The sequence below is a fragment of the Grampus griseus genome (assembly GCF_964374135.1).
Source record: "Grampus griseus genome assembly, chromosome: 17".
NCBI classification, from domain to species: Eukaryota; Metazoa; Chordata; class Mammalia; order Artiodactyla; family Delphinidae; genus Grampus; species Grampus griseus.
The window spans coordinates 44873530-44899289 of NC_139011.1; the positions used below are offsets into that span (position 1 = coordinate 44873530).

At 34.5% G+C, this 25760-nt stretch overlaps 1 protein-coding gene across 1 annotated transcript in view; it reads right to left on the minus strand.

The window, feature by feature from the left end:
* The window catches only part of SLC26A7 (solute carrier family 26 member 7), a gene marked incomplete at both ends in the record, with an annotated part of 179258 nt that overhangs the window by 113234 nt on the left and 40264 nt on the right, over positions 1–25760 (minus strand). Inside the window, one exon of the mRNA XM_082674556.1 lies at positions 19994–20166. Within this exon, the coding sequence (XP_082530682.1) occupies positions 19994–20166 (173 nt within the window). The remainder of the gene's footprint in view (positions 1–19993; positions 20167–25760) is intronic.

The window sequence follows — 25760 nt, forward strand, 5'->3', positions numbered from 1 at the left end:
AGTGAATTCCTAGCTCAAAAACTAGAAAAATAATAAACTAAAAAATAGCAAAAGGAAGGAAATAATAAAGATAAAAGCAGAGATACCAATAGAAATAAAAAGATCTACTATTTCAAAATCCTGTTATTTAAAAAATATAAAGAATTGGGCTTCCCTGGTGGCGCAGTGGTTGAGAGTCCGCCTGCCGATGCAGGGGACACGGGTTCGTGCCCCGGTCAGGGAGGATCCCGCGTGCCGCGGAGCGGCTGGGCCCGTGAGCCATGGCCGCTGAGCCTGCGCGTCAGGAGCCTGTGCTCCACAACGGGAGAGGCCACAGCAGTGAGAGGCCCGCGTACTGGAAAAAAAAAAAAAGAATTAACCAAATAGACAAACCACCAGCTAATTTGTTCATGAAAAAAGGATAAAAGCACAAATATAAAAATAAGAAATGACAAAGGGGGAAAATGATTAAAATAAGAGATTATTTAAAAATCATAAGAAATTAAAGACCTACATACAAATGAATTTGAAAAGCTGTACGAAAAGGATAATTTTCTACAGAAAATTTCTAGCAAAATTTCAATTGCCAAATTTGACAAATTAGAGATAGAATGCTTAAACTGATCAATTTTTGTAGAAGAAATAGAGTACATTATCAAAGTCACCCCAAAGAGCACCAGGGATCAAATGATTTCAATGGGAGATTCTTTAAAGGAGGATTCTACAAAACTTTCAAAGACTAGATGTTCCAAAAGTGTGATACATTGCTTAAGAGCATTGGAAAAGAATGTTAAGAAGAAAGAAAAGCATTGATAATTAGATCGGATAGAGATAGTACAAAAATGAAAACTATACACCAATACCACTGAAGAAGAATTATACAAAAGTACTAAATAATTTAATTAACAGAATCCAAACCACAATAAAAATAAAATAGAGGTGTGGCCAAGATAGTGGAGTAGGAAAACCCTGAACTCACCTCCTCCTATGGGCAAACTAATATTACAACTATTTACAGAGCAACTATCTATGAGAGCAACCTGAAGAGTAGCAGAAATGATGTTCCACAAACAGAGATATAAAAAGGAAACCACAATGAGATGGGTAGAAGGGGCAGAGATGCAGTACAGTCAGGAACCACACCCTAGGTAGGCAACTCACGAATGGGAGGACAATCACAACTGCATGGGTTCTCCCCAAGAAGTGATGGGTCCTAGTCACACATCAGGCTCCCAAGCCTGGGGGTTCTACACCAAGAAAATGAGCTCCCATAATATCTGGCTTTAAAGACCAGGAGGACTTGCATACAGGAGATCCCAGAGAGTTGTAGGAGCAGAAACTCTCTTCTTGAAGAGTGTTTGTGAAGTCTCAGTTGTTCCAAGTCCCAGCATGAAGGCAGTGATTTAAAATGAACCTGGGTCAGATCCAACTGCTGATCTTTGAAAGTCTCCTAGAGAGGCAGGAGGTAACTGGGGACATAGATGCTGGGGTCAGCTATTTTTTGGAGGTTGTTCTACCACAAGGACACTGGTGCTAGCAAGTGACATTTTGAAATCCTCCCTCTAGTCTACTAGTCCTGAGGGCATACTTATCCACCAGTGGGCCGGCACCATCCTGGGCCCATGATAGCTAGCCACCTGGGGATGCAACCCTGCCCAACCGTGACACTGAACCACCCCAGGATCTCCCAAACTTCATGGCCAGCTATCCCACAACCACTACATGAAGCATGTTCTTAAAACAACCAGGCCAGTGGCTAGGCCCACATATGCCCTAAAAGGGCCCACACAGCCCATATAGGAGGAAACCTTCAATCATATAGCTCTGGTGACCAGAGAGGAGTGTGCTGCTGAGCTCCACTTGAAGTCTCCTACATAGTCACTTCTCTAAGATACAGAAACATAAATGACCTATTAGATAGAAAGAAACACAGATATTTGGGCAAAATGAGGAGACAGAAGAATATGTTCCAAACAAAGGAGTAAGAAAAAAGCCCAGAAAAAGAAATAAACAAAGTGGAGATAAGCAATCACTTGATAAAGAGTTCAAAGTAATGATCATAAACATGCTCAATGACCGTAGGAGAAGAATGGATGAACACAGTCAGAATTTTAACAAAGAGTTGGAAAATATAAAGATAACCAAAAAGAGATGAATAATAAAATTAATTAAAAATACACACACAAAAAAATAAACAGAATATTAGATGGTACCAAAGAAATGAATCAGTGAACTGGAAGACAGGTTACGGGAAATCACTCAAGCCAGACGGAGAAAAGAAAAAAAGGAATTTTAAAATAAGGATAGTTGAAGAGACTGCTGAGACAACATTGGGACAACATCAAGCAAAGTAACATTAGCATTATAGGGATTCCAGAAGAATAGAGAGAGAAAGGGGCAGAGAACTTATTTGAAGAAATAAATAAATTAGAAAATTTCCTAATCTGGGAAAAGAAACAGAAATCCAGGTCCACGAAGCACAGAGAGCTCCAAACAAGATGAACACTAAGAGGTTCACATTAAAACACATTATAATTAAAATGTCAAAACTTAAAGAAAGAATTTTAAAAGCAGCAAGAGAAAAGCAAATAGTTATATACAAGTGAACTACCATAGAGCTATCAGCTGACTTTTCAGCAGAAGTTTTACAGTCCAGAAGGTAGTGGCATGACATATTCAAAATAATGAAAGGAAAAAAAAACCTATGACCAAGAATACTTTATCCACCAAGGATATTTTTCAGATTTGAAGGAGAGGTGAAGGGTTTTACAGACAAGCAAAAGCTAAAAGAGTTCAGTACCATTAAACTGGCTTTAAAAGAAATGATAAAGAGACTTCTCTAAGTGGAAAAGAGAAGGCCACAACTAGAACTAAGAAAAATCACAAAAGTAAAGTCTTATTGGTAAAGATAAACATATAGTAAAGACAGCAGATCAAACACTTATGAAGCTATGAGAAAGGTTAAAAGACAAAAGTAGTAAAATCCTCTATATCCACAATAAGTAGTTAAGAGATACACAAAACAAAAATATGCAAAATAAGATTTCAAAGAAATTAAGTGGGGGGGATGAGTAAAAATGTAAGGTTCTTCAAATTCATTTGAACTTAAGAGATCATTAACTTGTTATATATGAACCTCATGGTAACTACAAAACAAAAACATAATATATACATACAATAAAGGAGAAAGGAATCCAAGAATAACACTAAATATAGTCATCAAATAACAAGAGAAGAGAACAAAAGAAGAATAAGGAAAAAAAACAGCTACAAAAATAATCAGAAAACAATTAACAAAATTGCAATAAGTAGATAACTATCAATAATTATTTTAAAAGTTAATAGACTAAATGTTGCAGTCAAAAACCCACTTCACAGAGTGGCTGAATGGGTTAGAAAAAAACAAGACTCATATATATGCTGCCTACAAAAGACTTTTCAGAAATAAAGACACTCACAAACTGAAAGTGAGGAAATGAAATGAGGAAATGAAAGTAAGCAAATGAAAACGAAAAGAAAGGTGAGGTAGCAATATTTATATGAGACAAAATAGACTTTAAAACAAAGACTGTAATAAGACACAAAGAAGGAAATTACATGATGATAAAGGGATCAGTCCAATGAGAAGATATAACAACTTTAAATATATATGCACCTAACATAGAAGCACCTAAATACATAAAGCAAATATTAACAGAAATAAAGAGAGAAATTAACAGTAACTCAATAATAGTGACAGACCTTAACAACCCACTTACATCAATAGACAGATCATTCAAACAGAAAATCAATAAGGAAAACTGGCCTTAGATGACACATTAGACCAGATAAACTTAATAGATACATAGAGAACATTCCATCCCAAAGCAGCAGAATACACCTTCTTTTCAAGTGCACATGGAACATTCTCCAGAATAGATCACATGCTAGACCACAAAACATGTCTCACTAAACTTAAGAAGATTCAAATCATATCAAACAGCTTTTCCGGCCACAATGTCATGAGATCAGAAATCAACAAGAAAAAAAATGCAAAACCACAAACACGTGGAGGCTAAACAATATGCTACTAAAAAACAAATTGATCACTGAGAAAATAAAAGAGGCAACCAAAAAATACCTGGATATAAAAAGGAAAAACAATGATCCAAAATCCATGGAATACCACAAAAGTAACTTTAAGAGGGAAGTTTATAGTGATAAAATCCTACCTCAGGAAACAAGGAAAATCTCAAAAACAATCTAATCTACACACAAAGGAAGTAGAAAACGAAGAACAAGCATAACTCAAAGTTTGTAGAAAGGAAAAAATTCATAAAGATCAGAGCAGAAATAAATGAAACAAGATAAACAAAATTGGGACAAACCTTTAGCCAGATTCACCAAGAAAAAAAGAGAGAGGGCCTAATTAAATAAAATAAATAGAAATAAAAGAGAAGATACAACCAACACCACAGAAATACAAGAGGTCATAGGAAATTACTATGAACAATTATATGCCCATAAAATGGACAACCTAGAAGAAATCAATAAATTCTCAAAAAGTTCAATCTACCAACTCTGAATCAGGAAGAAATATAAAATATGAACTGACCAATTACCAATAATGAAATTGAATCAGTAATTAAACAAAAAAAAAACAAATAAAAGTCCAGGATCAGACAGTTTCATAGGTGAAGTTTACAAAACATTTAAAGAAGAGTTAACACCTATCCTTCCCAAACTATTCCAAAAAACTGTAGAGGAAGGAACACTTCCAAACTCATTCTATGAGGTCAGTCTTACCCTGACACAAAAACTAGGCAAAGACACCACACACACAAAAAAGGAAACTACAGGACAGTATCACTGATTAAAAATGATGTAAAAATTCTCAACAAAATAATAGCAAACCAAAATCAACAATACAGTAAAAGGATCATATACCATGATCAAGTGGGATTTAATCCATGGATATAAGGATGGCTCAATATCCACAAATCAATCAATGTGATACACCACATTAACAAAATGAAGAATAAAAATCATATGATCATCTCAATAGATGCAGAAAAAGCTTTTCACAAAATTCAACATCCATTTGTAAAAATCTCAACAAACTGGGTATAAAGGGAACATACCTCAACATAAAAAAGACCATATACACCCCACAACTGACATCATATTCAATGGTGAAAAGCTACAAGCATTTACCATAAGATCAGAAATAATACATGGATACCCACTGTTGCCACTATTATTCAACATAGTATTGGAAGTTCTAGCAAGAGCAATTAGACAAGAAAAAGAAGTAAATGTAATCCAAATTATAAAGGAAGAAGTTGCAAATGATATGATACTGTGTATAGAAAATCCTAAAGACACCACCAAAAACTATTAGAACTAATATAGGAATTCAGTAAAGTTACAGGATAGAAAATTAATATACAGAAACCTGCTGTTTGTATACACTAACAATAAACAATCAGAAAGAGAAATTAAGAAAACAATCTCATTTACAATTGCATCAAAAAAGAAGAAAATACCTAAGAGTATATCTAACCAAGGTGGTAAAAGAACTGTCCCCTGAAAACTATAAGACTGATGAATGAAATTGAAGATGACACACGCACAAAAAAATTGTAAAGATAATACTGTGCTCATAGGTTGGAAGAATTAATATTGTTAAAATGATCAGACTACCAAAGGCAATCTACAAATTCAGTCTTTATCAAAGAATCAATGGCATATTTCGTAGAATTAGAACAAGTAATTCTAAAATTTGTATGGAAACACAAAAGACCCAGAATAGCCAACAAATCTTGAGAAAGAAGAAGAAAGCTGAGGGTATCATGCTGCCTGATTTCAAACTATATTACAAAGCTGTAATAATCAAAACAGTCTTGTACTGGCACAAAAATGACACATATAGATCAATGAAACAGAATAGAGAACCCAAGACCTCACACTTACATGATCAAGTAATCTACAATGAAGGAAAGAAGACTATATAATGGGGAAAAGATAGACTCTTCAATAAATGATGTTGGGAAAATTGAACAGCTAAATACAAAAGAATCAATCTAGATTACTTTCTCACATCATATACAAAAATAAACTCAAAATGATTTAAAGATTCAAATGTAAGACCTGAAACTATAAAACTCCTAGAAGAGAACATAGGCAGTACATTCTTTGACATCAGCTTTAGCAATATTTTTTTGGATGTCTCCTCAGGCAACAGAAATAAAAGCAAAAATAAACAAATGGAACTACCCCAAATTAAAAAAAACTTTTGTATAGTGAAGGAAAGTATCAACAAAGCAAAAAGGAAGTTTACTGATTCGAGAAGATATTTGCAAATATATGTCTGATAAGGGGTTTATATCCAAAACATATAAAGGACTCATACAACTCAATATCGATAAACAAACAACCCAACTAAAAAATAGGTGGGGGACCCAAAAGACATTTTTCCAAAGAAGACAAACAGATGTCCAACAGACACATGAAAAGATGCTCAACATCACTTATAATCAGGAAAATGAAAATCAAAACTACAATGAGATACCACCTCACACCTGTCAGAATGGCTATCATCAAAAAGATAACAAATAACAAGTGTTGGCCAGGTTGTGAAGAAAAGGGAATCCACATGAAATGTTGTTGGGAATATAAATTGGTGCAGCTACTATAGAAAACATTATGGAGGGTCCCCCCAAAATTAAAAATATAATTACCATTTGATCCAGTAATTTCACTTCTGGGTATTCACTTGGAGAAAACAAAAACACTAATTCAAAAAGATATATTCACACTAATGTTCATTGCCACATTATTTGCAATAGCTAAGATATGGAAGCAACCTAAGTGTCCATCAACAGATGAATGGATAAAGAAGATCTGGTATGTATATACAATGGAATATTACTCAGCAACAAAAGAGAATGAAATCTTGCCACTTGTCACAACATGAATGGATCTAGAGGGTTTATGATAAGTGAAATAAATCAGACAGAGAAAGACAAATACCTCATGATCTCACTTATAGGTGGAGTCTAAAAAGCAAAACAAAGAAAACAAAATAAAAACAGACTTATAGATACAGAGAGCATATGGGTAGTTGCCAGAGGAAGGCAGGGTGGGAGATAGGGAGCAAAAGAGTTTCAGGTGATTAAGAGGTATAAACCTCCAGTTATATAATAAATAAGTCACAGGAATGTGATATACAGCATAAGTAATATGGTCAATAATACTGTAATAACTTTCCATGGGATAAATGGACTAGACTAATCATGGTGATCATTTCATAATGTATACATATGTCAAATCATTATACAGTACAACTGAAACTAATTTAATATTGTACGTGAACTATATTTCAATTTAAAAAAAAGAATAAAATACACCATGATCAAGTGGTATTTATTTGAGCAATATAATGTTGGTTCAATATTAGGGAATCCATTCATATAATATACCACATAATAGATTTAAGAAGAAAAAAATCAGATACTTGTCTCTATATATGCTGAAAAAGCCTATAACAATATTCAACACTTTTTCAGATTTTTATTCAAAACACAAAATTATAAAACAATACATAATTTCTTAACATAATAACATATATAGACTTTATTTTTAAGGCCAGCATCTTAATTGAGATGCTAATGGCATTTTGAGTAAGCTTAAGAAAAAGACAAGAATGCCCACTGTTTCCACTATTATTTAACATTATAATAGAGTATAACCTAATGCAATTGGACAAGAGAAATCACAAATTATATGAATTTGTAAAGAAGTAAAAATATCTCTAGAAAATACCAGAGAATCAATGAACAATAAAATGAATTTAAATAATGAACTCAATAAGGTATCAAGATATATACAAAAATCAATAGCGTTCATAGACACAAACAATAACTAACTAGATGGTATAATGATAAAGAAAGCCTCATTTGTAGTAGCAACAAAGATGATTAAATACATAGGAATAAACTTGACAAAAATGTGCAAAACCTACAAGAGGAAACACTCCTGAAAGACACAGAACTATGGTTGAACAAAAGGTAAGACATCCTTGTTATTGGATAGGACAACTCAACATCATAAATATGTCAGTTTAACACAATCTCAATAAAAATATCAACCAACTTTTTTATGGAGCTAGACAAGGTGATGCTAAAGTGTATAAGGAAAAACAAACATAGGAATAGCAGGAGCATACTAAGAAATAAAAACTACAAAGGTGGATTCCTGTTGTAAGATATTAAACCATACTATAAGTCTCCATCTCTAAAACAGGGTGGTACTGCCACAAGGATTTTATGTATAGACTAATAGAATAGAATAGAAAGTCCTGAGCTAGATCTAAATAAAGATGGATATAATGAGGGTTGCATCTTAAAACATGGAAACAAAGATGAGCTTCTTAATAAATGTTGCTGGCATAACTGGCAAGCCATGTAGAACAAAGATAAAGTTAGATCTATATCTCATGCCACACACAAGAATAAACTCCACACTGATCATGAAACTAAATGTAAAAGAAAAATTATATATAAACAAATATATAATAGAAAATAATTTAATAAATTAATGTGGAAAAATATGGTGAATTCCTCTGTAAACTCAGTGTAGGAAAAAGATTTCTAATGCTGACTCAAAATCTGGGGGCAAGAAAAGAAAGAATTCATCAATTTGACTATATAAATTTTTTTAATGGCATGGTAAAATAAAGTTAAAGAAAAACTGTCAAATTAGAAGAAAACATTTGCAGCATATATCACAGATAAAAGACTAATATCCATAATACATAAAGAACCCATAAAATTTGAGAGGTAAAGGACCAAAACTGTGATAGAAAAATGGGAAAGATATATGAACAGACAATTCACAAAATTGATATAAATGGTCTTAAACATGAAAAAGTGTCAAATCTCTCATAATTTAAGAAACACAAATTACCCTTGTAATATAATTTCTCACCTACCTGATTGGCTAAAATTGAAAAGTCTCACAACACATTCTGTTGGTGAGGCTGAGGGAACTCTCACACATTTCAATGGGAATGCAAACTGCTACAACTCCTTTGGAAGGGAATTTGACAATATCTAAAAAATGTACATATGCACTGACTTTTTGGATCCAGGAATTCCATTCTAAGACTTCACCTTGAACAGATACCAATAACATTATGAAAGTTCATGTGCACATACATAGCAGCATTGTTTACAATTGCAAAATATTGGAATCAACCAAAATGCTCAAATATAGATGTGTTGAATCACTGTGATATATCCATATAATTAAGTACTATGCAGCAATGAAAAAGCATGAAGGACTTTTCTATGAGCTGACATGGAATGATTTCTAGGATATGTTGTAAAATAAAGTAAAATACAAAAGAATACTACCTTTCATATGACAAAATGTGGCAAATAAGAAAACACACATGTATCTTCTCATTGTGCAATAAGAAAAACTAGAAGTATAAACCTGGAATGAATGAGATGGGTTACCCCCAGAAGGTGAGTGAGACTAGGATAGAAATGATGAGGATATGGGGGGTGAAATGTGAGGAGACTGAAATTCTATGGGTGTGCCTTCTTTTAAAATGCCCTCTTGATATAATCATAATTAAAATCAACAAATGTCAGATTCAATTATTTATTTTAATCACAAAATTATTACCTAGCATAATGTTTGCTATTTCTTAGGTTTCAGATTCCTGAACTAATATAGGCATATTTCATTTCATTGTACTTTGCAAATACTGTGTTTCTTTTAAAAATTGAAGATAATGTGGCAACCCTACATCAAGCAAGTCTGTGCCATTTTTACAACAGCGTTTGCTCAATTCGTGTTCGTGTTGCTCAATTACCAAAATCACATTTTGGTAATTCTCTCAATATTTCAAAAATTGTCATTATTATTAAATTTGTTATGGTGATCTGTGATCAGTGATCTTTGATGTTACTGTCACAAGCCTCTGAAGGTTCAGGTGATGGTTAGCGTTTTTTAAGCAATAAAGTATTTAATTAAGGTATGTACATTGCTTTTCTAGACATAATACTATTTAATACTTAATAGACTATAATATGCTGTAAACATAACCTATATTTGTACTTGGAAGCCAAAAACTTTGTGACTTGTTTAATTGCAATATTCATTTGAGGACCTGGATCCAAAAGATCCAACAGACCATACGGTTTTGGTTGACAACAGACAGATGGCTTTGGAGGTCAAATAAAGTCCATCCATTTGTTTAAAAATTGGCTAAAATATAGGTCACATGTCCAGGATCAGAGCTAATGACAAAGGAAAGCAGATGCTTGATGAAGTTACAAGACAAAATATGTTAACTCTGGATCAGATCTTACATGTAATAAAAGGCCATGAAAACCAAACTATTTTTACTATCTTTAATAATATCCTGTTTTAATCTTGTGATTCTATGGAGTTTCATTCTGGGAAATGAGACATTTATTTTTATGTTGCTAGAATTGTGGCATTTACATTTATATTTTATTATCATTTAAATTCTTAATCCAGGAAGCAACCTAAATGCCTATTTACAGATGAATAGATAAAGAAGATGTGGTACATATATACAATGGAATATAACTCAGCCATAAAAAGGAACGAAATTAGGTCATTTGTAGAGATGTGGATGGACCTAGAGACTGTCATACGGAGTGAAGTAAGCCAGAAAGAGAAAAACAAATATCGTATATTAATGCATATATGTGCAATATACAAAAATGGTTCAGATGAACCAGTTTGCAAGGTAGAAATAGAGACACAGATGTAGAGAACAAATGTAAGGAAACCAAGGGGGGAAAGTGGCAGCAGGGGGGTGGTAGTGTGATGAATTGGGAGATTGGGATTGACATATATACACTAATATGTATAAAGTGGATAACTAATAAGAACCTGCTGTATAAAAAAATAAATTAAATTAAATTCAAAAAATAAATAAATAAATTCTTAATCCAAATTGTCTATATAATAACAAAATACCTGGTAATTGTTTTAAACTCACAGAAAATAGTTAAAATGAGAATAAGCAGAGGTTGCTGGATCTTATTGCTAATTATATATGCTCTTAGACTTTTAAAAAATACTAATATATACCTAAAACTACTTTCTCCATGCTGAATAGGATAAGAGAAGGTCCAAACCTAGGAAAAATCATAATTCAAAGAGAAATATGAATGGAAAACAATGGGACCAGAAGAAGTAGTGATAATATCTTTGCTGTGTTAACACAGAGATTTTTATTTTAAGTGAACATAAATTAAGGAAAATCTATACCAAATCTATAGCAACATATCCAAATCTGAATCACCAGTTCACATGGCTGATTATTTCTGAGATGGACACAGATAATAGATTCATGAGGGGGACTCACATAGGCCAAGCTAGGAGGAAAAGGCCACTAACCTTGCTTTTGCGAGTTTCAGACATAGGCTGACATCATTCATGTCATGTTAAAAATGAATAGCAAATGTTATAAGGTGCCCAGGCAACAGATTTGTATTTCATGAAAGTGCAGACTCAGCCACAGAATATATCTATTGGCCCTCTAGTCTGATAATCTCCTAGGTAAAGCTACCACTCAGATGATCTGTTTTCTGAGGAACTGTGAATGCTGGAGTTCTTTGTTTTACACCCTTAATTCTTCCATCCTTTTTACATAGCTAAAAGGCAATGTAACTCTAAGAATTTTAATGTTTCTTTCCCTCTAGGTTATATTTTTCTTCCTACAATCCAATTACAGGCAATCATCAACTATTTTTCTCTCTTCTTGTAATTTACACCATCTTTGACCTTGTAAATAATGTAATACTGTAAAATAGAGCCTCTAGCAACACAGAAAACAGCCACCAAGGAAGTTAATGTATACCTAAGCCAGTTTAAAATGAGAGAGTAAGCCAAAGTGGCTATCGAGTAGGCAACCCATGTCTAATAGTCAGTACTTGTCTACATTTATTTTATTTTCACTTCTGAGTTATCTAATTTTGACAACTGATTAGAAACAGTAAATTACATGGTCTGATATTTTTTTATCTTCTAAATTTATTTATTTATTGGCTGTGTTGGGTCTTTGTTACTGTGTGAGGGCTTTCTCTAGTTGCAGCGAGTGGGGGCTACTCTTCATTGCAGTGCCTGAGCTTCTCATTGCGACGGTTTCTCTTGTTGCAGAGCATGGGCTGTAGGCATGTGGGCTACAGTAGTTGTGGCATGTCTCAGTAGTTGTGGCTCGTGGGCTCTAGAGTGCAGGCTCAGTAGTTGAGTCACATGGGCTTAGTTGCTCTGTGGCATGTGGGATCTTCCCAGGCAAGGGCTCGAACCTGTGACCCTTGCATTGGCAGGTGGATTCTTAACTACTACATGACCAGGGAAGCCCCCATAGTCTGATATTTTGAAGAAACAGATAGACTAGAGCAGATCTGGCAACAACAAACATGCTTGATGCTGAAAGGGGCAAAGACTGGTACAGATCTGAATACCAAACCCTCACACCAGCAAGTCTATGGCACAAACTAAATATCATTTTTTTTAACTGATGTATACAGTAAAATCATAAGATCTGAAAATTGGAAAGGATTCTAGCAATCTAGTCATGTCTCCTTCCCATTGTAGGAATTTCTCCTACATTATCCTACGGTGATGATCTGATCACTGTGTGAATACAAGGACTACATCATTGCCTTACAAGGATGCCCATTCCCTTTTAAAAAATCATTTTTTAGAAAACTTATTCTTGAAAAGTCAAGAATTCCTTCCCTGTAACTTCTATTTATTGATTTTAATTCATTTATTCAACCAGCACTTATAAAGTAATTACTCTATTTAATAGACACTATTTTCATAAAGATAAAACACATCTGCTCTTTATCCATGTAGAGAGACAAACCCATGAACAAGAATAAAAATAAAGCAACAGAGTAAGTGGCCAAGACGGGGGAGTAGGGAGACCCTGAGCTCACCTCCTCCCACAGGCACATCCAAAATTACAACTATATACAGAGAAACTATTGATGAGAAAGACTGGAAGACTAGCAGAAAAGATCTTCTACAACTAAAAATATAATGAAGGAACCACAATGAGATGAGTAGATGGGTGGAAACACAGTATAGTTGAGACTCACACCCCTAGTAGGTGACCCATAAACAGGAGGATAATTACAATTGCAGAGGTTCTCCATAAGGAGTGAGGGGTCTCAGTCCCACATCATGTTCCCTAGCCTAGAGGTCCTGCAGTGGAAAGAAGAGCACCAAGAATGTTTGGCTTTGAAGGCCATGGGGGTTTATTTTGGGGAGAGCCAGAGGACTGTGGAAATATAAACTCTACTCTTAAAGAGCACACACAAAATCTCACACACTCTGGAACCTAAGGCAGAAGGAGTTATTTGAAAGGAGCCTGGGTTAGACACATTTATTATCCTGGAGAGCCTCCTGTAGAGGCAGGAGGTAACTGGGACTCATCCTGGAGACATAGACACTGGTTGCAGTCACTTTAGGGGGCTCATTCTGCCATGAGGACACTGGTGCTGGCAAAGGACATTTTGGAATCCTCCCTCTAGCTTATTAGCACTGGGACCCAGGCCCACTCACCAGCCTGTAGGCACCAGTACTAAGATGCCTCAGGCCAAGCAGCTAATCAGGCAGGGACACAGCCCCAACCACCAGCAGCCTGCTGCATTAAGACTCTCTGAGCCCATAGCCACCGTGGGACAGGTCCTACCCACCAGACAGCTGACACACCAGTGCAACCATACTAGCCTGAGGCCACACCCCCCATGCCTCACAGCCAGAAATAGGGACCCAGCACCACCCACCAGTGGGCCCACACTAGCCTCAATAACTGGCTTCAACCACCAGTGGGTGGACACCAGCCTAAGGACAACTGTGACCCTGAAGCTTGTGATGTTATGATGCAGCTCACCCACCAGCAGACCAATGCCAGCACTGAGACACCTTGGACACCTCAGCCAGCCACCCCAGGAACCTGCCCCACCCACCAGAAGGTTGATGCCAGTTTTGGACCCCCCAGAACCCCAGCCAACTGTGTCATGAACAGGTCCTGTCCAGCAGTGAGAAAACTCCAGCTCTGGGACCCTTAAGGCCCTGTAGCCAGAGACCCCAGGACCTGGCTTCACCCACCAGTGAACTAGCACTAGCCACTGGACCCCCAGGGGCCAGGCCCCACCTACCAGCAGGCTGACACCAGCTTTGGGAAACCCCAGACACTGCATCCAGCCACGTCAGGAACTCACCCCACCCACTAGCAGGACAACACTATATCCAAGATTATTGGGCCCACAACCACCCACCTCGGAACCCAGCTCCACATACCAGTAGGCCAGCACTAGCCCTGGAACCACCTAGGGCTTTGCAAACAGCCACATCATTACCAGGCCCTGCTCATCTGCAGAAGGCAGTTTTCCCAAAAGACAGGGCCTAGCAACCAAACTGGACAGACCACCTACAGTAGTCAGCCTGCAAAAACAGAAGGATGCATACAGCTCAATAGGGGGCACACCTAACAATATATAGAACTGGTGATCAGAGAGTAGTGTGCTGCTGGGACAGATAGGACATCTCCTACAAAAAGCAACTTCTCCAAGGTCAGGAAACATAGCCAACCTACCAAATACATAGAAATAAAAATAACAAATTAGTCAAATAGAGGTAACAGAGGAATATATTCCAAATGAAAGAACAACAGAAAAAACAACAAAGTGAAGTGGAGATATGCAACCTCCCCAATAAAACTTAAAGGTAATGATCATAAAGATTCTCAGACAATTCAGGAGAAGATTGGATGAACAGAGTAAGAAGGTAGAAGATTTTTAGCAAAGAGTTAGAAAATATAAAGAAGAACCAAACAGAGATGAAGAATACAGTAACTGAAATAAAAAAACACACTAGAAGGAATCAACAGTAATTAGAAGAATGGATTCAGTAGCTGGATGACAGAGTAGTGAAATTCACTGAAACTGAGCAGAAAAAATAATAAAAAGAAATGAGGACAGTTAAAGAGACCTCTGGGACAACATCAAGCATACTAACATTCACATTTTAAGGGTCCCAGAAGAAGAGAGAAAGGGACAGAGAACTTATTTGAAGAAATAAGGGCTGAAAATATCCCTAACCTGGAAAAGGAAACAGACATCCAGGTCCAGGAAACACAGAGAGTTCCAAACAAGATGAACCAAAATAGGTTCACACAAAGGCACATTAAAATAACAATGTCAAAAATTAAACATAAAGAGAAAATATTAAAATAAGCAAGGGAAAGGAAACTAGTTACGTAAAAGAGACTTCTCATAAGGCTATCAGCTGACTTTTTGGCAGAAACTATACAAGCCACAGGGAGTGGCATGATAAATTAAAGTGATGAAGGAGAAAACCCTACAACCAAGAATACTCTACCTGGCAAGACTGTCATTCAGATTTGATGAAGAGATGAAAAGTTTTAAAGACAGGCAAAAACTAAAAGAGTTAAATACCACCAAAACAGCTTTACTAGAAATGTTAAAGGGACTTCCCCAAGTGAAAAAGACCACTAGATATATAAAAATTGAGAAAGAAAAAAATCTCATTGGTAAAGGAAAATACATAATGAAGGTAGTAAATCAACAACATATAAAGCTAGTTGGGAGGTTTAAAGACCAAAGTAGTAAAATCATCTAAACCACCATAAGTAGTTAAGGGATATTTTTTAAAAGTTGTAAAATATGAAACATTAAATGTGGGGTGGGAGATGCAGGACTGTTAGAATGCATTTGAACTTAAGAAATGAACAACCCCAAATAATCACATATACATATAGAGATTTCTATACATAAACCTCATAGTAACCACAAACCAAAAACCTATAATAGATACACACTCAATAAAAGAGAAAGGAATCCAAAGATAACACTAATGATAGTTATCAGATCACAAAGAAGAGAACAAAAGAAGAAAAAAAGAGCAAAAAATAACCACAAAACGATCAGAAAACAATTAACAAAATGGTACTAAGTAGATAAATATTAATAATTACTTTGAAAGTTAATGGACTGAATGCTCCAGTCAAAAATCCACTCCACATAGAGTCACTGAATGGATAAAAAAACAAGACCCATATATATGCTGTCTACAAAAGACTCACTTCAGAAATAAAGACACCTGCAAACTGAAAGTGAGGTGTTGGGAAAAGTTATTCCATGCAAATGAAAATGAAAAGAAAGATGAGGTATCAATATTTATATGAGACAAAATAGACTTTAAAACAAAGACTGTAATAAGAGACAAAAAGGACATTACATAATGATAAAAGGATCAATCCACAAAGATATAACAATTGTAAATATATATGTACTCAACATAGGAACAACTAAATACATAGAGCCAATATTAACAGACATAAAGAAAGAAATTGACAGTAACACAATAATAGTAGGAGACTTTAACATCCCATTTAAATCAATGAATAGATCATCCAGACAGAAAATCAAAGAGTGGCCTTAAACGATGCATTATACCAAATGGACTTACTAGTCATATATAGAACATTCTATCCAAAAGCTGATGAATATACATTCTTTTCAAGTGTACATTGAACTATATTCAGGATAGATCCCGTGCTAGACCACAAAGCAAGTTTCTGTAAATTTAAGAAAACTGAAATCATTTTAAGCATCATTTCCGACCACAACACTTTGAGACTAGAAATTAGTTACAAGAAAAAAACTGCAAAAACACAAACTCATGGAAGCTAAACAGTATGCTACTAAACAAAATTTAAAAATCAAAGAGGAAAAAATCAAAATTGAAATAAAAAAATATCAGAAGATTAATGGAAATGAAAAGACAAGGATGCAAAATTTTATGGGAAGCAAAAAAGGCAGTGCTAAGAGGGGACTTTAGAGTGATACAGCTTACCTCTGGAAACAAGAAAAATCTCAAATAAACAATCTAACCTGATACCTAAAGGAACCAGAAAAAGAAGAACAAACAAAACACAGAGTCATCAGAAGGAAAAAAATTATAAAGATCAGAGAGGATATAAATTAAATGGAGACTAAAAATAAATAAATAAATAAAAAGTTCAATGAAACCAAAAGCTTGTTCTTTGAAAAGATAAAGGATCATAAAAGATTACTAAGAAAAACTATATGCCAATAAAATGGACAACCAAGAAGAAATGGACAAATTCGTAGAAATGTACACTTTCCCGAGATTGTACCAAGAAGAAATAGAAAATACAAATAAATCAAATACTAGTAATGAAATTGAATCCATTAAAACAAACAAACAAACTACCAACAAACAAAAGTCCTGGACCAAACAGCTTCACAGGTGAATTCTAGCAAACATTTAGAGAAGAGTTAACATTTATCCTTCTCAAACTACTCCAAAAAATTGCAGAGGAAATAATGCTTTCAAACTCCTTCTACAAGACCAGCATCACCCTGAAACCAAAACCAAAGGTATCACACTAAAAAGAAAATTACAGGCCAATAGAACTGATTAACATAGATACAAAAATATCAACATAATATTTATAAACCCAGTTCAACAATACAGTAAAAGGATGATACAGCATGATCAAATGGGATTTATCCCAAGGATGTAAGGATGGTTCAATATTTGCAAATCCATCGATGTGATACACCACATAAACAAAGTGAAGAATAAAAATTGTGATCATATCAATAGATGCAGAGAAAGCTTTTCATAAAATTCAACACCATTTTTGATCAAAACTCTCAACAAACTGGGAATAGAGGGAACATACATCAAGGAGCCCATGAACTGCAACTAAGCATCCCGCCTACCACAACTAAGACCCAGTGCAACCAAATAAATAATAAATAAATAAAATATTTTTTTAAAAAGATGACACAAACAGATAAAAAGATATATCATGTTCATAGATTGGAATAATTAATATTGTTAAAATGACATACTATCCAAGGCAACCTACAGATTCATTGCAATCTGTATCAAAATCCCAATGGCATGCATTTTTCACAGAACTAGAGCAAATGATCCTAAAATTTATATGGAACCACAAAAGACCTCTAATAGCCAAAGCAGTCTTGAGAAAAAAGAACAAAGCTGGAGGTATCACACTCCCAATTTCAAACTATACTACGAAGCTACAGTAATCAAAACAGTATGTTACTGGCACAAAAACAGACACATAGATTAATGGAACAGAATAGAGAACCCAGAAATGAACCCACACTTATATGGCCAGTTAACCTACAACAAAGGAAGCAAGAATATACGATGGGGAAAAGACAACCTCTTCAATAAATGTGGTTGGGAAAACTGGACACCTACAAGCAAAATAATCAAACTGGACTACTCTCTCACACTATGCACAAAAATTAACTCAAAATAAATTAAAGACTTAAATGTAAGACCTGAAACCATAAAACTCTAGGAACAGGCATTATGTTCTTTGGTTCTGTTTTTTTTTTTAATTAAAAAAAATTCAGGTAGTATGCTCTTTGACATTGGCCTTAGTAATACTTTTATTGGATATGTTTCCTCAGACAAGGGAAACAAAAGCAAAAACAAACAAATGGGATTCATCAAACTAAAAGTTTTGTACAGCGAATGAATCTGTGAACAAAACAAAAAGGTCACCTACTGAATGGGAGAAGATATTGCAAACAGTATATCTGATAATGGTTTAATATCCAAAAAAATATTAAAAACTCCTAGAACTCAACATCAAAAAACATACAACCCAACTAAAAAATGGGAGAGGATCTGAACAGACATTATTCCAAAGAAGACATACATTTGGTCAAAAGGCACATGAAAAGATGCTCAACATCATTAATCATAAGGGAAATGCAAATCAAAACCACAATGAAATATCACCTCACACCTGTCAGAATGGTTATTATCAAAAAGACAACAAATAACCAGTGCTGGTGAGGATGTAGAGAAAAGGGATCCCTGGTGCACTATTTGTGGGAATGTAAATAAGTGCAGCCACTATGGAATACATTAGGGAGGGTCCTCAAAAAATTACAAATAGAAATACAATACTATCCAGCACTTCTACTCCCGGGTATTTATTCAAAGAAAATGAAAACATTAATTAGAAAAGATATATTCACCTATGTTTATTGCAGCATTATTTATAATAGCCAAGATATGGAAGCAACCTAAATGCACATCAGTAGAAGAATGAATAAAGAAGATGTGGTCTATGTATACAATGGAATATTACTCAGCCATATAAATAGTGAAATCTTGCCATTTGCGACAACATGGATAGACCTAGAGGGTATTATGCTCAGTAAAATAAGTCAGACAAGGAAAGACAAATACTGTATGATTTCAATTATATATGGAATCTAAAAAACAAAGCAATAAATAAACATAACAAAACAGAAGTAGGAATATAGAGAGAACAAATAGATGGTTGCCAGAGGGAGGTGGGTGGGGAAAGGAAAGAAATAGTTGAAAGAAAATAGAAGTACAAACTTCCAGTTGCAAAACAAATGAGTCACAGGTATGAAATACACAGTGTGGGGAATATAGTCAATAATTATGTAATATCTTTGTATGGTGACAGATCTTAACTAGACTTATTATGGTGATTATTTTGAAATATATAGCAATATTGAATCACTATATTATGTAACTATAAGATAAATAAGTACAATGTGATAAATGTAATTAATACTGCTGTATGTTATACATGGAAGTTGTTAAGAGGGTAAATCCTAAGTGTTCTCAGTACAAGAAAAAATACTTTTTTTTCTATTTCTTTAATTTTGTATCTATATGAGATGACGGGTGTTCATTAAACTTAAATTCCATGATGTATGTATGTCAAATCATTATGCTGTACACCTTAAGCTTATATAGTGTTGTATGTCAATTATCTCAATAAAACTGGAAGAAAAATTCAATTGACAAGAAAAGATGACTTTAATAAATAAAACACCAATTGCCTTTTCTTTGCTACTGTCTACCTTTCTTTATTCCCAAGTTTCAGTATACTTACCTGAATCACACCTCCCAAGAAGGAAACAGCTGCAGCAACACCAATCCTTTGCATCTCAAAGTCAGATAAGCCCAGCACACTTGTGTTACTCTGTGTGGTAAGGTTCTGACTGTTCAGAGGGACAAGCCGTTCCACTGCATTAGCTGATATTAAGGATGTCAAGGCAAAGGTGCCTAAAGCGGGTGGGGGGGGGATCTTCTGTTAGTAACAGACTCAATAAACATTATTGGATTCCACCATTAAAGTTGAATCCATGTTGTAAAACCAAAACAGATCTATTAGAAGCACTCTCCTCTGCACCCCCACTATTCCACCCTTCACTCCATGGAATAAACAGAAACTCACCTTTTTATACACAAATTTCTTCCACATACATCTACTTGCTATTCCCTCCTAGGCCATACATTTTCCTACCTCTCTGCAGACCTACATAGAGAATGTCCTCAAAACAGGGATTAAGATCATGGTGTGGATTTGAATCCAGCTCCTCCATTTATCACTATCACGATTTAGAGCACATTACTTTGAGTCTAAATCGCCTCATCCATAAAATGCAGGTAATAATGCCTATGTTTTAGAGTTTGAGGAGAATATAAATGAGATGATAAATATGAAGACCTCAATAGGCTCAGTGGAAAATATGACTCTTTGCTGAATCTGGGGCTCATTGACTGAAATTCTTGCTCCTCCAATCTACTTATAAAAACATCCTTGTCTTTCCTGGTCTGGCTCAAATTTCATATTCAACATAGATCATCCCAGATTCCCCAGTCAGTCCAGGTTAAATATTTCTATTCCCTGTGCTCTCATAACAGAGTACACCTTTATTATAGTATAACAACAACATGCTGTGGCCCATAAAATGATGAAACATACCATTTCTGTCTACTGTAACTAGATAAGTTTCAAAGGTATATCCCAGGAATTGTCCTGGCCTCACACAAATGCAGGACCATTTTCAGTGTGTTCCCCTCTTCCTGCCAAGAGTTCTGATGCTCTTATCTTGGCACAGCATGTCTGAGAATGTAGCCACACCAGCAGGGAAATGTCATTTCCCAAAGAGAGGGTTCAGCAATTTTGGATTAAAGAAACAAATTGCAGCATGGTAAAAACATTCCCCCAACCCTTTACCTAAAGACCTTACTTTGCCCCAGGTCATAAATGACACTGTGTGAAAAAGGGCCTGTCACAAGATATAGACATCTCAACAAATGGTATGCAGCCTCATAGGGCAAGAGAGCTAAGTCAGGCAGAAACAAAGTCTCAGTGGAAAGCTGACGCAGAAAATCCTTTGGTTTTAGAGGATAAGTGAGACAGTATGTGCTGTGATTCAAAATAGTATGGTGATTGTAGCCTCCAATAAACCTCACCTTAAATCTCAGTACCGCCATCTCAATATCTTTATCTAAAGACAGAAAGCATTCCTCACCCAATGGGGTTGTGATGAGACTTAAATGAAATAATGTACTATACCACATATCCCAATATATTGCATGTAGTTGACACCTAAAAAAGGTAATTCTTAATAAGATTAAAACCGGAATGCTCTGTTATAGTCTGTTATTCAATGTTCACTGTTCCGTTGAATTGATGGTATATAAATACATAGAGCAAATTGCATAAAGTTCTCTTAGGGAGCTAAGTCATTCTCAATAAATCATCAATAAATATCAACTGTCATGATCACTGTTCTCAACATAAAGTACTAAATTAAGAACACATCAAGGACCAAATATATATAATGATTAGAGACAAGATTCTGACGTCAAGGATTGGCAATGCCAAATAAGGAATATTTGCCATAGGATCTGCCCTTGCCTTATTTTTTCAAGGTATGCTACAACAGAATTTCTCAAAGTCTTATATTCCTGAAAGTGAAGAAGTGTGTATTTTGGCCTTTAAATCTAGAACATAGAGCAAAATGATTTGTACAAAAGCCACTGAACAAATGACTAGAGAACTGAGAACAAAAATGATCTAGAGTTAATTTTTGAGTAGGCCTAGCTTTCCTAAGATTTGAAAGAAGATAAGAAGGAATTGAATGGTAAGAGAGAACAGCCAACAAAAATGTTTTGTTGAGAAAAGAAAAGTGAGTCTCACCTGTGTGTGAGTCACATCCCAAGAACTTCTCTAGAGAGAGACATTGCCAGAAATGGCTATGGGGTTACTTACTGTGTCAACATGGTTATGAGAGTATTGCCTCTTTTCAAAGAATGACACTTTGCTGTTTCTGAGATAGTTGAGAACAATCAAGGATGTTGAGGCTGCTGGTGATTATATGATGATGTTGTGAATGACATTTTACCTTCTCTATCTTATTGGTCTTGCTTGTCTTTATCTCCTCCCTACTACTCCTCTGCTCTTTCCTTCAATTTCTCAATGTTTCATTCTGGTTAGGCTTTAAACCTACTAGTGGTACCCTTAAATACCACTAAACCCATCTAGTAGCTTAAGAGTGGGTGGCAAGACCTAATAGGAAGTGAATTGGGGCCTCAGAATTGGACAGGGCTAAGTTCAAATTCCTGGTCAAGGTACCTAACCTCTCTCAGCTTGCTTATTTGTAAGATGATGATAAAATATCTAGCTACAAAATCTGGGTAGAGATTAAGTGATATTTCATATATAAAAACATCTGTCACAATTCCTACCACATTTGGTAAATAATTGTTTGCTTATTTTCTTTTCTTCTACAGAGAATTCTATTGTCTCCCTAATCTTTTCTCTAAATTAATGAACATATTTTTCTCTTTAAAATTTTTTTCTCTAATTTAGAAGATAATTATATCCTACAAATTGTCACATATGGGTTATCTTCAACAATTTTGTTTCCACTGGACTGATACCCAAGTTTCTGTTCTTTTCCTTTTTAGTCTAAGATATGTTCTTTGCAAGTCACAAGAAGCAATCAATGATTTATTCCTTTTTAAAATATATATGTATTTTAAATTAAAATAAGAAAATTGTGCTGTTAAAAATACAGCACATTTGGTGTCTTTATATTCTAGCTTTTGAATTATTTGCTTTTAAAGATACCTCAAGCATTATTTATTATTGCATTTAGTAATTCATTATTGCATTCTGATTACCTGAGTTGGAGGGAAAATCCCAGATAATGTGATTTTTCTTTATGAAAGCAACATCAATCTCTTAATAGTAAAATAGAAGTAGGCATTCCCACACACATATATACACCAAAATAAAGTACAATAATATTATTTAAAAGAAAAATATGTTTCTATACTAAATGTTTGCAGAAAATTTAGGTTGGTTCCTATAATTAAGATCATAAGAAGTTCAAAAAAAATTAGTTTGTATATTTCTCCTGATATATATATTATATTTAATATTATTAAATTTGTTAAATACAGAACCTTATACAAGTGGTAATGTGTATATATATAAATATAATACCATGAGGAAAAAGGATCATTTCTTCTTTACTGATTCTAAAGAATTCTAAATCTGTTGGGATAGAAAGAGAAATGAGGAGATCCAGCTGGCTCTGTCTTTTGGAGAAGTGCTTATGCAGAAATAAAATGCCTTAAGCATTTATTGTGCTATACAGTATCTATAGTAAAGCCTGTAAATTATATGTATTTTGAAATGTATATTATTTACCTAGTAGACTGCGAGATTCCTATAGCTGTTAATAATATTTGTTAAATCCAAAGTTTTATATAAACGGCAATTTCAAAACCATGTCACCAGTAAAATGTTTATGATTCCTTAGGAAATAAAGTGGTTTATGTAAATACATACTTAGGTATATCAAGTTAAGTATTTTTGACTTCTTAAAGTAATTATGGTCTATTAGGAATTTTTTTTTTACCTTTTCTTTTATCCTTTGTTTAACAGAGGAGATGTTTTGAGTTCAGCTCTAAAAATAATCTGCTTTTTCTTGCTAATGACATATTTAAATGTTTTGAAGAATGAAAATAAATTTCCTAGGAAATTAGGGAGCAGGAAATTTTGAATATAATAGGCTTCAAGAACTTCTGATTCATTATTGTGCTTTTCTCCCTTTACATCAACACAAAAGGAAACTGCATTCTTGAGCAGCTGGTTGTAAAAAGGAAAAGCTTGGCTTCAGATTTGACCACACCTGGCTTGTAATCCATGCATCTACAACTTAATCTGTGCTCTCACAGAAAACTTTATGAAATTAAGAGGTATTTTTAACCTAAATATGCAAATAATGATGTTTATTTAAAATAATTTTATTAAGATACAATAGCACATGTAAAGCTCTTAATAAATCATCTAATAAATAGTACACCTAAGGTTCTCAAATTTAAGTACATATCTACACATACATGTGTAGATAGATAGATGCGTTATTTTAAAAAACTGGAGATTGTGTGAAAATGCTGATTCTGATTGAATAGATCTGAAGTGGGATTTTGCATTTTTAGCAAGATTCCACATAAAACTGATCCTGCTGGTTCATGGACCATACGTTAGGTAGCAGTGTTGTAAATGTCTGATAATTGTTGATCCTATCCTCCATGACAAAGTTGATTATATAAGAAGCCAATTTTACATAAATAAGACATTATTTTATAGGTTAATTTCTGCATGAGAAAATGCATGTATCAATGTGGTAGGCAGAATTATGGCCTTCCAAATGCATCCACATCCTGTAAATATCTTATGTTACATGTCAAAGGGTAATTAATGCTGCAGATGGAATTAAGGTTGCTAATAAACTGACCTTCAGATAAGGAGATTATCCTGGATTGTCTAGGTGTACCCAGTGTAATCACAAGGGTCCTTTAAACATGGAGGATGGAAGCAAAGGATCATAATCAGAAAGAGATTTCCCTGCTGACTCTGAAAATGAAGCATTTGAGCCAAGAATTCAGGAAGCCTTTAGAAGGTGGAAAAGTTAAGAAAACCAAATTGTTCTCTAGAACCTCCAGAAAGAAATGCAGCTCTACTGACATCTCAATTTTAGCCCTGTGGGCCTCATTTCAAACTTCTGATCTCTAAAAATATGGGATAATAAATTTTTCTTGTAGGAAATAAAGTTTTCTTCAATAACACAAACTGACCACTGAAGAAATAGACACAAAATGGTATTACTTGCTTACAGACTGATATCTTGCATAAACAAAATGGATAAAAATGCCTCTATGGATATTTCCTCTTGAGTACTTTTATTATTATTACCATAATATTTAAGATTAAGGTATCATTTTTGTAATGATAGCAGCTTTTATTAATTTTTATGTAGCAAGTAATAAATTAGACACTTGTACATCAATTATGTTATCAATATAATCATGATTTTTTTTGACATTTTACTATCAAGAAAGCAGCAAATAGACCTTTAAAACTTTGCCCAAGCTCATGCAGATAGCAAACACTAAATGTGACACATACCCAGGTCTATCTAACTTCCAAGCCTTTGTTTTTAACCAGGCTGCTCTATTATCAGATTACTTGTTCACATTTTATTTGGTAATGAAATGCTAGGCAATGTAAGAGATATACTAATTAGAGGGCATTGTAGAACCTAGCTTGGAAGAAACTTAAAAGATTGTTTAATCTAAATATTAATTACATGGAAAATAATTTTCAATATTTGAGTAACTAAATTTTATAGTCTTTTCCTCAGAGTGCTTATTTTCATTTCATTGTAAATTCAGAACATTTATCCTTCTCTTACAGTCTTTTTACAACTTAAAAATGAACAGAATCTTTAACAATAACCTTGGTTACATAGTAATATAGCAATAAATCACAGTATGTGTTGAGGCACAGAAAG